Source organism: Homalodisca vitripennis, chromosome 7 (assembly GCF_021130785.1).
Source record: "Homalodisca vitripennis isolate AUS2020 chromosome 7, UT_GWSS_2.1, whole genome shotgun sequence".
Taxonomy (NCBI): Eukaryota; Metazoa; Arthropoda; class Insecta; order Hemiptera; family Cicadellidae; genus Homalodisca; species Homalodisca vitripennis.
In genome coordinates, this window is record NC_060213.1 from 18,056,352 (window position 1) to 18,070,787 (window position 14,436).

General features: G+C 34.1%; 1 protein-coding gene across 3 annotated transcripts in view; it reads left to right on the plus strand.

Moving 5' to 3' along the window:
- Window positions 1-10,156: 10,156 nt before the first annotated feature.
- LOC124366939 (secretory carrier-associated membrane protein 1-like) overlaps window positions 10,157-14,436 on the plus strand; it is a 57,968-nt gene continuing 53,688 nt past the window's right edge. For all 3 annotated transcript variants that reach the window (XM_046823549.1, XM_046823548.1, XM_046823550.1), the window contains exon 1: window positions 10,157-10,357. In XM_046823549.1, coding sequence (XP_046679505.1) covers window positions 10,301-10,357 — 57 coding nt within the window. In that variant the 5' untranslated portion in view covers window positions 10,157-10,300. The remainder of the gene's footprint in view (window positions 10,358-14,436) is intronic.

Below are 14,436 nucleotides of genomic sequence, written 5' to 3' on the forward strand. Positions count from 1 at the left end.
AAAAGATCATAGAATATGCAAACTTTAATTGCTATTTTCTTAATTTTTTGTACTGGAACACTATCCACAGAATTTCTAAGTTGAATTCATATTTCTTTTTGTGTGTTACTAAAATAATAAATATTTTAATGATATTTAAAAACGTATCACTATAAACAAATTTGTTTTTATTTGATAACATAATTTATACTGTATTCATCCAAGTAAATTGCGCAGGTACCTTTTACGCAGGTAAATAAAAACATACATAAATTTCAAATTCTATATACGGTAGCATTCTTTGTGATGGATTTTTATGTATATCGTAATTTCATTATGAGTCGTTGGGGCACTAATATCTAAGAAAATTTAAGTTTGTCATAAATATATGCCAAATGGGTATGGTTTTCGGATATGGATATGGATTATTTTGGGTAGTAATTAAATTGTTTACATAGCATACAAATTACAATTAAATCACTATAGTTTTAGTTTATTTTAGATGCATTTTCTATAATTTGGTCTTCTAACCTTTATGCATTTTTCACCATTTACTATATTGTTAATACCGGAAAGAAAAAATAAATGGTAATTTACAATATTCTCTAAAACTAAATGTTTACAAATTTTAATATGTCAATATAAATATTATTTACCAAAAATTAGATTTTAAAAATGTGCTTGTGTTCAATAAAGGTATCTTATAACTATCTTATAATTGTGTTAATGGCACAAGAGATAATTCATCCCATACTATAAATTGAGGCATGTGCTATAAGAAGTGAGCGTTCAGACTGCCATTTGCGGAGTGAGAGGCTCTAGCAGGTAAGGTAGTAAATATTTGGGCGATAACAAGACTTTTTTTTGTTCTCTTAGGACAAGAAGCTTACAAATTGCACTTAGTCCTGTAAGAACCTTTGCGCTGCTTCCGGAGTGATAGGATATTCAGAATGGGTAAGGTTAGGGAGTAGGGGCCGCCTCCTATCGAGATCCATGAGGAAGAATTAGGGCACTACATCTCAAAGTCATCCCAGAAGAAGGGGAGGCCAGCTCTGAACCAATCTCTCCAGTCAAAGTAGGCAGGGGGTGGCACACCCTTGTTGAGGTTAACAAGAACCTCTGAAGTAAGGGAACAAACCCCACCAACTCCAACAGTCATCTTCCACAGTAGACTAGACCTATCGAATTGCCCATGAACCGCAGAATCTCAACATTTGCGGTTAGTGATGTGCCGCTACTGGACATCCATAAGGTTGGCCAGATTGAAGTGGCACATCGGTTTTTGCTGTGCTCAGTGGTGAGTTCAACTGGTAGGTATAAACCAGCCAGAAGTGATCCCTGCTGGGTCTAACAAGACCTTAGAACTAACTGAAATCACCCTCTGGATCTCAGGACATCTCGTCCATATGAACGATTCATCTCCTGTGTGACTCACACAAAGTTTAGAAGGTACTAGGGGACCCTCTAAAAGTCAATATCATATGTTCAATATCAATCAATCAATCAATATTTCTTTATTACATGAACATTAAGTACAGTAATATAGTCAAACATAGTATAATGTAACAGGAAAAGTCACTTAGGTGTTTGTTGCATCCAGGAACTCCTCCAGGGTGTAGAGTGGAGTTTTGGCAAGGAATTCTTGAAGTGCTTCCTTCAGTGCGTTTCCAGTTAGCAATTGGAAGTCTTCTGGCAGTTGATTTCTGAGTTTTCGTCCTATGTAGGACGGTTTTCTTTCAAAGAGGGCTGTTCGATGGCGGGGTAGAACATATCTGGAGGCATGTCGTGTGTTGTAGTCATGGAAATTGTTGTAAGTGTCAAAATTGAGTCTGTCAACATGTAGAATTGTTTCGTATACATACAAGGCTGGTACAGTTAGAATGCCTAAATTTGGATACGCAATATGTTTTATGGTTCAGGAGTCTAGAGCCGATTTGCATAGTATATGCACCTGGTTTGGTTTTGACTGGAATCAAAAGAGAAATTGTCATTGCTACTTTTGGTTAAGGTCAGAATCGCAGTGTTTCAAAAAGGGTTATAAATAAGTTATATGATCATTATTTCTCAGATCATATATTTCTTAACTTGACACACTTATAACCAATGGAATCAGAATCAGAAGCATCTTTATTCGAAGTTTACGGGTGATCATGGTACACATGAATGGTGTCAAGAATATAAACACAATAGATATTATATTTAAATACTTAAGTGGGTATTTGTAAAGTTCACAATAAATTCAAAAAAAGTAATAAATAATATTAGGGTCTAATTATGAATAATTTAGATAGTTATAAAATAAATTGTAACATAAATACATACAACCTCTATCCATTATGGTTTTCAAAAAATTCAGTGAAGGAATATAATGGTAAGTTGGTTAGGTAATTTCACAATTTAATTTGGAAAATTTTAGTCTCTTTTGTTAATTTTAAGTAATTTGGAAGTATATTAAAGAATTTTGCACCCATATATTTTGGCTTTTTACAGTAGAATTGCAAATTATGACAATCTACAACCATATTATTTATATTTCAGTTATTATAGTCGTGAATGTCGCCACAGGTACTAATGTCACTTAAACGATTTTTGACTAACAGTACAGTGCTATAGATATATGCACTATAAACTGTCATCCCCATTCGAGGGAAATGCGTTTTAACTTATTCATTCCATTGCAATTTTGCAATGATATGGATTGCTTTTTTCTGAATGATTTCAGATTGAATCCAAATTTTTTGCTGCTGTAGATCCATATAAAGAAAAACCGAATGTAATATGTGAAAATATATAGACTTAAGTGTTTGATCTGTACATAATTTTGACACTACGAAGAGCATATAAACCAGAATTAATTTTTGAGATGATTTTATCTCAATGTTTATTTCAATCAGGGCTGTAATCCTCAGAAGGATCAAAAGCCAAAACCTTCTTGTGACATCTTCAAGAGATTCAAATATGCTTTGTATGAGAGAACAAAAGATGTGTTGAATGTGAATTTAGGAAGAGGTTCTTTTAGTGACAGGTGAAAAAAACAAAATAAAAATAGTCAGCAAACAAATTGCACATCCTAATTAGGTCAGACACTTAGATGTTATCAGATAATAATGATACAGGTTCTGTGGACTCAATGTTACAGTGGTGCTCAGAATATAGTCAGGAAAAAATTGGGGGGGAGTCTAGACAACTGATATTTTTCCGTAGTGGACAGAGTAAGGCCCCATTTTGTTCCTTAAAAATTTCTTGACCCGTTTCTTTCTTGAGAACGATCTTTCAGCAGTACATGTCAGTAATATTGAATTACTTAAATAATAATAATATTTTAATAAAAAGTAATTGAAAATTTGGCGGGTCCAGACTCCTTGGACCCCTCGCTGGCTGCATCCTTGAGTGGTGCCATGACAACATAATGAACACCAACACTGAAAACACCAAGTTCATCAATTTTAGCCAAAAATGTTATATTGACTGACTATTTCATGGATGAAGTTCCAATAAAGACTTACAATATCATCGAAAATCTTGGGATCACCATCAATCGATCAATCCGTCTTCTTTTGAGCCTGATCCTCACATTGATGACATCTGCAGCAGGGCCTCCAAATTGTTTGAACCGTTTGCACTACAAGCCAAGGACTCTGCTCTAATGCAGCAACAGTATTGTAGAAGTCACTTGTCCCATCAGCTAATCGAATATACTAGCATATTATGGTCTTCATGCCAAATCAGTTTCATTGGCATACTTGAGGCTATCCATAGAATTTGCAACGATTCCTTGGTCATCATGCCAGCTACAACTACCTGCAGGTCCTTAAAGATGTACTTGTTGATCATCATGGGCTTCAACCTTTAGCAAGTAAGAGAGAGTGCTTGACGCCAGGTTTTTATACAAGATACTTAACTCTGGTGGACTGTTCGTATCTTCTACAGCAAGCAACTTTTCTGATTCCTTTTAGAACTAGTTCGCTGAAGTTATTCGAGCTGGGCCATCTATCTTCAGACTAGCCCAATACTTAGATTTCTTTGACTTGGCAATAAGATTTGTCCTAGAGTGCACTTATTCGATGACAGCCTCGGCACCATAAGAAGAGCTGCTCTCCTCTAATCATCCCTAGTCACCATTGTTTGTCTACACTCTTCTCTTGGCTTACCTAGATAGGTTTCTCAGTTATGACATTACTTGTTAAATATTATTGTTTTTAATTTTTATATTTATTATAGTTCTACATTAGTTATTGTTGTTTTACAGTTTATTTTCCTTGTTTGTTATTGTAACTTCTCTTTCTGTCAGGTGTGCTCTTTACATTCTTTGTATTGTATTCTTTATTGTGTCGTTTTGTTTTATATTGTTTTGTAAAATGGTATTGCCGTAGAAGTGAATAATTGGGCAGACATGTAAATAAAGTGGCAACTTCCATTCTCTATATAGTCGTCTATAATGGTGTTATAACTCTTAATTAAGTATCAGGCAGTCAATCCTAAGAATCCTAAGTGTATCAAGCTAGGAAAATTATTATCTGAGGAAAAAAGTAAGATTTCTAAGATTTTTAACTTTTTTGATACCACACCATTTTAATTCCAACAAAAACTAGCACAGCTGACGATCAATTTCCTTCTTAGGAAACATTTCTTATCAATTTCAAGAAAAACCAAGTTCTGTGCTTATACAGTGCACATAAAGGATACTAAGGATTCAACAGGTCCTTCTAAGATCCTGTTGTATGAGTCTTTCCCATTATTTTCAGGGCTGGAAAGTTTTAACAATATTTTTTCTTGTCAGTGGAAATAGAGGTGCGGTTGTGGATGAACATCCTGGGATGCATATTACCACACAGATAGGAATGATAAGACCTGTTTAGGCTAGAAATTCATTGTTGCAAATAAGTTTTGTTTTTTGGGACCTAAACTGTGCAATTACTTGCAAACGTTTATAACAATAATGAAAAATCGTTAAAGAAGCACAATGATTGTATAAATAAATGGCTTTTACATGTATTGAAATTGAAAATCTTTTACAATATGTAGTTAAATAAATTATTAAACATATATACTTTAGTAATAAATTAGGAAATGCAGTGGAATGATAGTATACAGTGAGGTTTGCTTGTGTATTTACATAAGTCCAAAGTCTCTTTGTTTTTCTCCTTGTTTCTTTTAATTATTTCGCAGAGGTACATATATTATTATTTTATTTCATAGCATTATAAAGATTTATGTGAATGTATGAATAAGATCTGGTGTTATGCTCTTATAAAATGCATGGTTGATTTGATCTGTGATAGGGGAATTTGTGTGTGACAATGTATGTATGTGTTCATGTTTTTTGTTCATTGTGTATGTAAGAATTGTATTGATTTTAGGATAGAAAAAGTCAAAATTAAAGGTTAAAATTACAATCTAACATTGCGCTTGTGGTTAACCATAATATATAGTATAAACAGATTTGTAAGCAAACTGAGTACAATCATACAACATTATATCATGTGACACAGTGACACGTTTGATCAAGTTCTTTGTTGAATTCACTTTGTTTCATTACAGGTCTTCAATACTCTATTGTATTGGTTTAGTAGTACCAAAAATAGCTAATTTAGCAAGTAGTTCATGTTAACAAGTACATATATATCATCTTAATTATTCCTAGTATAGAAACAATGCACTAATGCTGATTGTTGAAATAGGTAAACAATGTTACATAAAAAAGTTAATGACACTGAACTATCACTGTCTTGTTAAGGTATTGTTTTAGATAACAAGTCGCATAAAAATGAGTGATTAGCATATTTGAGACTCTGCTTGGTTTCCACTTACTGGTTAGACAATTATTTTTACCAGGGAATGTTGAAGAAATGTTACGTATTAATACTAATAATAATTTAGTATCAATATTAATATAATTCTTACCATACAAGCATGTTTAATTTTATTTAAATATCCAGCTAATTAATAAGAGATTCTGTACTTCGCAAAACAAATAACCTAAATGTGTGTCATCATAATTGTTTACCTGTCTAGAAGAAAAACCTAACCGTCAGTGGAAAAATCCTAAATGTGAATATAATCTAAAGGTTTGAACAAAATAGAATATGATTATAAGAAAAATCAAATTTGGACAAGCTAACACAGTTTATTTAAATACGTAAATAATAATTCATGCTTGATATTATAAGACACGTGGTTTGCAAAAGAAAGGTTGCTGTTTAAAATAACTCTGAGAGTTTTAACCTTATCACAAATTGATGGGCTATTACTACAAAGAATGACCTCTAAACCATTCTAACTGAGGATCTGTATGTGATTTAGTAGAGATATATGTAACACAGAACACTTCTCTACGTTTAGTTTGAGGCCATTTTCAAAAGGCCAAGGCAAGATATTTTCAAGGTCGGTGTGTAACTCCACTGAACCCGCTTAAAGAATTAATCAAAACTTCCGATGCTTTTGACTCAGGTAAAAGAACTACTCACGTGGCGATTGGATTTGATTAAATAAGTTTAATTTCGAATTTTTACTCACTAATACAATCGGTCATTAAATTCATGCTATAAAATAATACAAGTAATATTTTAGAAACAAACTACATTTATTTAGAAGATGATTTTAACCAATGCTACATTAATTACAGAGGTAGAGAGGACGCGGACCGATATGTTAACTACATATAATTTTGAACGTGACTGACGATCACCGGCTCAGCAGGTCAAGCCGCGGTCATCGCCTCAGCGGCCGTGGCCAATCAAAAAGGACTAGGCCTGTGTGAGAGGCTAGCTAGCCCTGGAGTCAGCAATTTGTATCGGCAGTGCACGAGGCTAGCTGCACAATTCCAGCTCCATAACTTTGTTCTATTTCTATTGCAATAATATTCGATTCCAGTTTCTGGGCTCAAACCTTATATTACTTAGTTGGTGACGGGTCAAATTAACTATTATTATTTAGAAAATGGATTTCTTTTTAAAATGGAAAAATTAGGTGACCAATAAATATATACTATACTAGCTGTTTCCCGCGGCTTCGCACGCGTCTCTTAAGCTTTGCCCGTATATTTCTTTGCCTTCAAATAGTGTTTGGATATTTTAATATACGTAACTACTGTGTTGTAATTGCAGTTTATAATGTGCAGGCGCTTTGATAACTTTTATATCTTGCAGTACAGCCTGGTGGTTAGTTACATCAATGGGCATTGCGTATAAACCTTCTACATAGAAAAATACAAATTTTCATAGTGATCGGTCCAATAGTTTCTGAGTCTATAAAGGACAAACACACAAACATTCATTTTTATATATTATGATTGCAGAAACAGTTTAAATAAAATTTGTCGTTTCTCTTAAGCTTACTATATGCTTTAAAACTATAAGTGTAAAGAAATTTATATATAAATATATTTTTGTCGCATTATATATGTTTACAAAGAACAGCTGATTAAAAATTTGAAAAGACTCTTTCACTTAATAACATATGTTTGCTGCAATGCATTTCTTACGGGTATTTCTGTAACCAGTGGGGCGGAATCCTGAATCGGGAAAGGGATAAAAAGTATCCTATAACCTTCTACAGATCAAGACGAACAAATTTAAAAAAAAAATTAGGCGAATCCGTCCAGCCGTTTGTGAGTGATGCTGTTACACACGAACAGTTTCATTTTTATATATATATAGATTATTTCTGAAATCATAGTTAACTATATTTTGTCTGTCGGTAACGATTTTACCACGGTGTTAATTTGGAAAATGGCATCCTGAAAGAACTCAGGATCATAGGACAAGTTCAGCTGACAATAATCGTATAAATGTGGTGTTCAGCTCTGGACACAAGTAGGAAAATCTAATGTGTATAGGCTGAAAAGTGTAGATAGATTTAAATGCTAGCTAATCCACCCTTCATCGAGGGCGGATCTAGTGCCGATATTTGGGGTGAGAGGGGACATCTTAGTTTTAGCTAAGCATTATCTTTTCTATATCAGGTATTTGGATGGTATTTATGGTTAGATACAAAAAAATGTAATGTTTAAAATAGAAATTTACTCATTCTCAAAGTTTAGTTTATTAAGTTAATTTAATTTTGCATACAATAAGAGAATGATTAGGTTTGTTCAGTAAAACCTCTTTTCTGAAAATCTCGGAGGGGCCATGATCTCCATAATCTCTCTCCCTCAGGGCATCCAGGTCCACCCATGAAGGTCCCTGCTGTCTTCACCATCATGGATAACGGTCCATATAATGGATACTGACCAGTTGTGAAAGGTAAAGCCCACCAGCATGAACAAAAATGTATCTGTTTCATACATTTCAATATTTATCCAGTATATGGGTTTTTTGCAGAAGAGATCCACGGCTTTTCACTAACGTGTTATTTTTCATTTTGTTTCACAAAGACTTCTGTGGCAGAATTGTAGTCAGGTGGATGCTTGTGAATCAGGTACAGTATGTAGGCACATTCTAAGTCCGCGAAAGGCCTGCACACACTCACTACCTTGGCAAATGTTACCAAATATATTAAAAAACTTAATACTTAGTACGTCATTTTCAAACAACATTAAACAAAAAAAAACATTGTAGTTTCTCTGGATATTGTGTAAATAGTGGCGAAATTATTTAGCTAAAGAACCTAACATAAAGTAAAAGTTGAAACAATGAGCATAAAGTCCACATTTAATGTCAATCCCAAAACTGACCTCCACTCCACTCTGATGTAGTGACTTGTGGTAAACAAATCCAGGAAGCTCTGGTTTCCAAACCTGATAAAATTGACAATCCATCAATAAGGTATTAAACAGAGCCTATCAGAAGCTAATAATAATTTAGATGATTTACACTTCTGAGATGATTGGAAACAACATCGGAATTTGTCTTCTTATGTAGACCTAGCTGAAACTAGAAGAAGTATTCAGGAAGATGATGAAAATATGTTTGTAGATACTTACGTAGAAGACCCATGGGGTCTTAAATTCTTACCTTAAATTCCAATGTTGTTTTTAATTATCTCAGAAATGTAAATCATCTGCGTTGTTATTAGCTTTTTATAAGCTCCATTTAAAACCTCGTTATGGATTGTTACTTTTATCAGGACTGGAAACCAGGGTTTCTTGTGTTTGTTAACCACGAGTTTACTACATGAGAGTGGAGTGGTGGTCAATTTTGACATTAAATATGGACTTTATGCTCAATATATAAAACCTTGATTGGTGAAACAAAGCAAACTCAACTATGGTACCTAGTTGAGTAGATTAAAATAGATAGCCATATTGTTACACTTTTCGATCGAAAAGTCCTAGGTTTGTGTGCACATTTTCTTGGTAAGGACAAAGAAAATCAACTATAGTAATAAAAATAGTTAGTCCTCCTCCGTAGACTAATGGACTCTCGGTTATAGTCTCCGCTCTCTAACCGAGAGATCACGGGTTCAAATCCCGGGAAGGTCCAATCATGTACTTTGTACTTTAATAAAGAACCAGTGCACTTCGAAGCCAGCATAGCTGACGCTGAGGCTTAAATGTAGACGATTTTTAAACAAAGTAGAATAGTCTTCTGATATCTGCATATGTGTATAAAATATTTTATTGATCGGACATAAACCCAAAATCAACTACCATCATAAATATTTTAAATTGGAAGTAGACTATAAGGGCAAAAATATGCTTTTTAACGATATATACATGTTTGTAATGGCTGGAGCAATAAGGTAAACTTAACTATGAGGAGAGAATTCAATTGAGAGTTCAATTGTTACTGAAATCGTTGTAACCGTTTAGTAAAATATCATAGAATGTTACAGAGGCGTTTGAGTTATTCCACAAAACAGCTTTTACAAATTATTTCACTCTCCGACTTCAGAGTCCACAAAACACTGCTCCACTCAGGAGAATAAATTATAGAGTTGTTTTAGAGTATTACAATGTAGTGCACGTGGACATTATTCCTAAAACCAATTTTAAGTTCTTTTTTACACAACATTGACGAAACACAATTACGAACATAAGAGGCTTTTATGATAATTTACATGCCACTATTATTTTTATTCTAATTGGATTATTTCATAAAACACATTTCTGAATATATTTATCATTACGGTACAAAAATTGACATAATGTGTTGCAAACGAAAATATATGATTTTTTCCTACTAGTCATAAAACGAATTGTTAATTTCATGTTGTAAGTTGGTTAACATGGCCAAGATATTACGTTACGTGATCGGTTTGCTTAGAGCTGTCAGGGATCCAGATGTTTTTTGTGTAATGTTATTGATGTTGGCAAATTATCGACATTTTCATGCTGTTATTTGAGTTATTTTATTAATATTTTGGATATAATAAATTTACAATGTCTGGATTCGACGAAAATCCTTTTGGTGAACCAACAGTTGACAATCCTTTTGCGGTAAGTCTAAAGAGGTTAAGAGCGTAAGCACTCAATAATTCATTTTCCGGCGATGAAAATTACATTGTGTAATTTTTACTGATTTTGTAACAATTTATTGATTAATAACACATATTTACGCAGCTTTCCGTATTGTAACCAACTTTCGTTCTAAAAATCTTTTTATCTCCATAGGGCAACTTAAAAATATTTCACCTTACAACAAGATGAGTCATTCTGAGTAGTTCAGTCAGTGAATATTTTCTCATAGTTACAAGCCTATTCTTCATTTTATTAGTCATAAGCAATATTTATTGTAAATACACATCATATTATGCCACTTCAAGGTTTTGTGTTGTGTCCTTTTACTTTTTTTTACCAATGAAAGATTAATAGGCTTTAGTCAGCATGTTGTCTTGGTCTATAGAGAAAAAAAGTAATTCAGACACTGACATTTTTAAACTTCAGTTATAAATAATAACAACATCTAATAATACTAACCTATTAAATATAATACCTATATGGTATCAGTTTGGACATATATGGTAGGCTAACTGGTAATAGGCCTAGTGAATTGAAAAATGTTTATCATTGTGGTAAACAGCCAGAGTAACCAATCAAAATTTCAATGTTTTATCGTATTCTGCTCATCCTCCTGAAGGCTGCAGTATAATAAGCGTCCAACAATAATATCCACTTATCAATATTCATGAGTAAAGAATCCTCGATATAACCTACTTAAACAAAATTACGTGATTGTTATTTCAAATTTCAGAATAAAAAGTAATAATGTTAACTTGTATAAAAAATAATATAGGCTATTTGTATTTATGAAATATAGCAAACGAAACAGTATAACATTGACTTACTTTTTACTATTTTAAAGGATAAACGTGTCTGACACAAATAATACATGCACATAATTATTGTACTTGCTGCCATTACAGATGGGCAGTATTAAAGTCAGTAACAGGTAATTCAGTGGTAACCTATTACCAGGATACTGTCATTTCAGTAACAGCTGAACAGCTGGGCTGAATGATTTAGTGATCTCCTAACGATTGTCTGGTTTTAGGTTACTCAGTAACCAGTAACAGCCGAGGCCATTTCATGGAAGCAGTGAGGCTGGGAATGAAAATATTACAATATGGAATGTTATTATGTAATACAAGTAGGTTTAGATTAGGTTATCGTAAATATGTTACTAGTAGTACTAAAGTTAAACATGCGCTCACATGATTTGGGTACTGTCTCGAAGGATGTTTTTCTTATTCCTCTAAAAGTACGGAGTGGCGCCAAAGGCGCCACCGAGACCTGAACTGATGGCTATGGGCATTTCTGATCAGTATTTTCCTTACCTCAAATCAGGTTGTAGATCAACGTGATCTGACGTTGATGCAGAGCCAGAGGCACTTGTGTCATGCTGATATGACAACTTTTATTTGAGTCAAATTCCCCTGATTTCAGCATTGTTTTTATTTTAGATATCCAAAGATGGCTTCATGACTAACATCAGCAGCAACCAATATTAGGTTGACTTATGATCATAATAAAACCATGTGTTTCCCTTAGAACAATGGGATATTACTCCACATGAGAAAAGTAGTTCCCCTTTTAATGTTCCATAGTTTGAAGTTTCGTTATTTGTCATGTTTAGCCATTGAAACGTTATATTGTTATCTTGTTATCTTGAGGGATGTCTTCTTTTTTTGCTAGAAGTGCGGGGTGGCGTCTAATTGTGGAACTGCTGAAATCGTAGACTGGTAGGCCTCATGGACTGTTTCCGGGGTGCGCAAAAGACCCTTGAGGCTTAAGTGCATGGCAATAGGCCGCCCCATAGAAGAAGAAGGTGCAACTAAAGCCTGCACTGATACCAAGGGCATTTCCAATAGGTACTTTCCCGTCCTCAGATCGTCCAACATGATTTGACGTTGAACAAGTTGGACGATCTGGAACGTAATTTGAGCTGGGAAAGTACTGAATAAAATTGACCCTGACCATCAGTGCTTCTGAACCACCCCACATTTCTGGCAAAGAAACACATCCCTTGAGATAGTAATCAATTTCAAGCTAAGATCACGTAAGCGCTTGTAAAGGTTATCTTTAACTTTGGTACTACTAATAATATATGTACGATAACCTAATTATGTTGTGTAATAACATTTCATGGTAATATTTCCATTCCTTATTGCTTGCTTAAATTTTCCTCGGCTGTTACCCGGTTATTCAATAATCTAGTACCAGAAAGTCGGTATGAGAATGCCAAATAGCTTAGATAATTTTTGATTCTTCATAAAATTAGTCATTTTTAAGATATAAAAACATTCAAACTGTAGTTTAATTTGGAATAATTAAAACGTAATGTGGTTTAAGTAGTCATATCGCGGATTCGTTACGGATGAATATCAATTTGATAATACTGAATATTGATTATTCAAGTTTTGGGCGCTTATTATGTACTGCAGCCTGTATAATTTTGGAAAGACCAAATGGTACTTTAGTATTATCCAGAGGCCACTGTTTTTTGATGAGTTTTCTTATCAGAGACGAAAATAAACTTCATTGTATGTTATTAGTGCTTTCTGTGTTTCATAATGAATTGAAAAAAAAATGCCTGATGAGTCCTACTTTCTGTCGCCAAATCATTATTGCAAGTATTATTGCAGCTGTTTTTATTGTATTCTATAACAATATTGTAAAAAATTACTTAACTCAAAGAAAGTAAAATCATGTGTACCGTATTTTAGTACTTCAGTACGGTTTTTTTAAAGGTAAAATGCCTTGTAATGCTATGGACCTTTAGTGTCATACTCTTGACAAGAAAGTGAACATGATCAGCATATTTTGTGACCTTGAGAAAGCATTTGACATAGCAAATCATAGACTTTACTTAGTAACACACTCAGAGGTATAGCACATAAATGGATTGCTTCTTATTTATTTAAATAAAAGGAAGCAGTAGTTCAAGTAATCCACAACAATGGCACAACCGTTTCAGATTCTAGCTTGTGTATTGGTAGACAGTAGTTGGAGGCGTGCCTGGTGTTATATTGGTGTTGTTGTGTTCCCTTTTTTGCCAGGTCTGGCATCTTGATGTAAACATGAGATGTTGCTTCTAAGATGTACAAGCCAATAACTGTGTGAACTTTGAGTTCTTGAAAGGCTTCCCTGTAGGTGTCTCTCGATCGTAAGTCTTTTAGAATTCTAATAGCTCGCTTTTGGAGTACAAGGACACGTAGGTTTCCTGCGGTAGTACCACCCCATACAGCAATTCCGTATCTAAGATGTGACTCAAAGAGGGCATGGTAGGCTACTTTTGCTGTCGTCAAGTCACATGTGTTCTTAATTCGCCTTAAAAAAAAAGTCCTGTACTTAATTTACTGCAGAGGGAGTCTGTCTACATGTGCTGTCCATGAGAGTCTATTGTCCAGTGTGACACCCAGGTATTTAGTGTTTGTGATTTCTTCTAGACCGGGCAGCCTTCCGTTATGTTCTCTTTGTCCTCCCAGTATTAGCTGTTTTGTTTTATTTTCGTTTACAGCAAGGTCATTGTTCTGGCAGTACTGAACTGCCATATTCAGTGCAATGAAGCTGTCAACCTCCAATTGTTCTACATTAGGTCTCTTCCAAGAAGAAGTATTGTGTCGTCAGCATACATAAGGGAATTGCACACATAAGAGGACCGATAAACGTGGAAATCACATTGAGGGTCATCTTGTCCAGTACACTGATGATTTGTGTTGTGTTGCACTCACGCTGTCTGGTAGATCTTTCAAGGATTGTACGAAGCATCTTGGACCAACTTGATTTGTTGTTTTCAGTCAATAATTTCCAATTTGAAATTCAAATTGTACCTGGTGAATAAGGTATTTAACTAAAATTGGGTTTCTCCCATATTTCTTGTGTATTATAATTGATTCTGATGTAAGAAGGTATTCTCAAGTCAATTATATTTGCATAAGGCTCGGCGGAGCACTCTATAATTCAATTACTTATAATTAACCACTCTTACTTAAAATTTTAAAATGATATATTTTAGACACATTTATTATATTCTCAGCTATGGTGTCACGTTATGGGGGTACAACCACTGAATAGAT